Source organism: Lotus japonicus, chromosome 1 (assembly GCF_012489685.1).
Source record: "Lotus japonicus ecotype B-129 chromosome 1, LjGifu_v1.2".
In the NCBI taxonomy this organism is placed as follows: domain Eukaryota; kingdom Viridiplantae; phylum Streptophyta; class Magnoliopsida; order Fabales; family Fabaceae; genus Lotus; species Lotus japonicus.
The window spans coordinates 22,521,222-22,524,088 of NC_080041.1; the positions used below are offsets into that span (position 1 = coordinate 22,521,222).

At 42.1% G+C, this 2,867-nt stretch overlaps 1 protein-coding gene across 1 annotated transcript; it reads left to right on the top strand.

The window, feature by feature from the left end:
* Positions 1-267: 267 nt before the first annotated feature.
* On the top strand, positions 268-2,599 carry LOC130734152 (AT-hook motif nuclear-localized protein 17-like). The gene has a single exon (XM_057586478.1). It carries the CDS (start codon positions 519-521, stop codon positions 1,302-1,304), a length of 786 nt encoding a protein of 261 aa, XP_057442461.1. The 5' UTR covers positions 268-518; the 3' UTR covers positions 1,305-2,599.
* The last annotated feature ends 268 nt before the right edge of the window (positions 2,600-2,867 follow it).

Consider the following 2,867-nt stretch of genomic DNA (forward strand, 5'->3'; position numbering starts at 1 on the left):
TCATGTCAAACCAAGTGACCCCCAAAGATTTTGAATTTATTGAAAGATCAAAGATGGTGTGTGTTTTCAATTTCAATTCAATCCCCCATATCCCAAAACTAGTCCTTATCAATTCATCCACTCTTTCCGGGGCCAACCAAGACAACAAAACAAACCTATCTCTCCATTCTGTCAATGTGGGTCCCATTACTCCCCAACCAGCGGCGCCATTAGTTTTTACTTGGTTTCTAAGCTCACCCACCACCACACCACACCACACCACACCACACCACCTCACTCTTTCTCTCTCCATAAAAACTCCAAACAAACAAACAACCTTTATTTATTCAACAAAATCCACACCCCTCTCAACTCTTCTCTCATTCTCTTATTCTATTCTTTCTTTCTTACTCTTCTCCAACCAAGAACTCTCTAAAATCTAGTGCCAATCATACATAAACCTTGTATTGAGGGTTACTTACTTAACCTTCAACCCTTCATCTTGATTCCAAAGAAAACAATATTCAACATTCAACAACATGTTCTCCAACTCCAAGCTTCAACAGCAACACCTTTTCCAACCTAATAACTCAAGGGAATGCCAACAAACATCAGAAGATGATGAGAGCAAGAGTAGTGGTGGCCCCACCCCATCGGGCGCGGCGCAAAACCCCGCATCCGGTGATGGGGCCACCATTGAGATTGTCAGGCGGCCCAGGGGCCGCCCACCCGGGTCAAAAAACAGGCCCAAACCGCCTCTGATTATAACGCGGGAGCCCGAGCCCGCCCTGAGTCCCCACATTCTTGAAATCCCTGCTGGAAGCGACGTCGTTGAAGCCATATCCCGGTTCACCCGACGCAAGAACACCGGTTTAATCGTTCTGACCGGTTCTGGCACCGTCGCGAACGTCACGCTCCGCCAGCCCGGGGCAATTCCCTCCGCCGCTGTCACGTTCCACGGCCGGTTCGACATCTTGTCTGTTTCCGCCACGTTCCTCCCTCACCCGCCGGGAACCTCGCCGCCGCTTCCCAACGGCTTCTCCATCTCGCTCGCCGGACCCCAGGGGCAGATCATCGGAGGTCACGTCGCGGGTCGGTTGGTGGCTGCCGGAACGGTGTTCGTCATCGCTACATCTTTCAACAACGCGTCGTATGAGAGGCTGCAGACGGAGGAAGACGACGCAGCGCGTAACAACTCCGGCGCCGGTGAAGAGATGTCGCCGCCGATGTCCGGTGTGGATTCGGGTATGTACAGCTGTCACCTTCCTTCTGAAGTGATTTGGGCTCCGACGGCAAGGCCACCACCTCCACCACCAGCTTTCTGATAGTGAAATCAATCATGCACCCTTGGGGTCTATTGTGCAATTTAATCAAAGTATGGGTGCCTCTATTTAATTTTCACTTTCTTGATTAGTTTAGTTTTAAACTTTTAATTGATTAATGGTGCTGTAGAACTAGAAACACTGGTTTAGATTCTCAACTTGTGTTTAATTACTATGTTCTTAGTTTTTTTTTTTGGTGAATTTACTCTGTTAGTTGCTAATTGCCATACAGTTTTTAATTTCTTCTCTAATTTTTCTGTTAAAATATTTTTTTCCAAATTAGTAACATTTTTTTTCTATATTAAAAGTCAAACCGCGCAATCTTGCTCTATCTATTGTTTATTATTTGAAACTAATATAATAATGAAAAGTGTGAAAATGGAATGTGTTGTTTTCATTATTAAAATGCAGGATGGATGATGTTAATTTAGTATTAGAATATTAGTGGCAAGATATGAGTAGTGATTTTAAAAATAGGTTAACACATTAAAATATGGTACCTGAAAACGTCCAGAATGTACCTTTATTTATAATTTTATAATATATAGTTCAGATGTTGTACTCTATCTTGTTTTTTTCTCTAGAACTAGATTGTTATGGTTTGGAATAGAGTTACCAATTTTGAGAAAGGGTTAACTTGTGTGAGAAGGGTAATGAGATCATTGAAGATTCTTGTACCACACTTGACTTGACCCCTGAAGAGGGGGAAAGAGATAATAGAGAGAAAAAAAATGATGTATATGTGTTGTTTTTATTGTTATGGTGCATGAGGTTTTGCATTGAAAATTGGGACTAGTACTCGGAATATCTGAGCACCTTGCATGCAGTGTAGCAGGGTGGTAGCAGCTAGGTGCAGGGTGTATTATTGGGTGAAGATAACGCTGACTATCAAGTTGCTTGGTGTGGAAAAAGTGTGGGGTAGTGGAACACATGGCTAGGGTTGTGTTTGCCAGTTTTCATCACAAGCAACATCACCAGTCACCCGTCACCAGTCTTCTCCTCCTGTACTGTATACCCCACTAATTCACCCTCCACTTTAATTTTTCCATTTCCTCACCTTATGTTTGATCTCTTCTGTACTTTGTTTTGTCTCTTTCTACTTCCCATTTCAATGCTTGTCAACAAGTAATTAAAGGCAATTAAGTTGTAAGATATCCGTATCTGCAAAATTCGATTTAAATTTATCCATTGTGTTTTGCATGTTGGAAATTCGATTTGGGGAATGTTTGGTTTCAATTCTGGATGAAGTAGATGTGGATTCATATTTTTAAAAATAACTATGTATTACTTTCATTTGATGTGAATCTCTACTAAAGGTGAATCCACCTAGTTTGGATACGGGATGGTCTTTTTTTTGGGTCACGTGGATGGTTTTAATTTGCTCATAAAGGTACACACACCAGCCTATTGGCCCAACACACGACCCATATACCATACGACATTGACCCATTCGTCTAAGGGAATTTTTGAAAACACCACCCTCAGTCCCTCACCCTAAATCAAACCACTTTTTGCAAAAACTCAAAAATACCCTATGATGAGGTATGATATATATATATATATATA

Excerpts from the sequence above, each read along its gene's own strand:
- LOC130734152 (XM_057586478.1), top strand. The coding sequence starts at position 519 with ATGTTCTCCAACTCCAAGCTTCAACAGCAACACCTTTTCCAACCTAAT.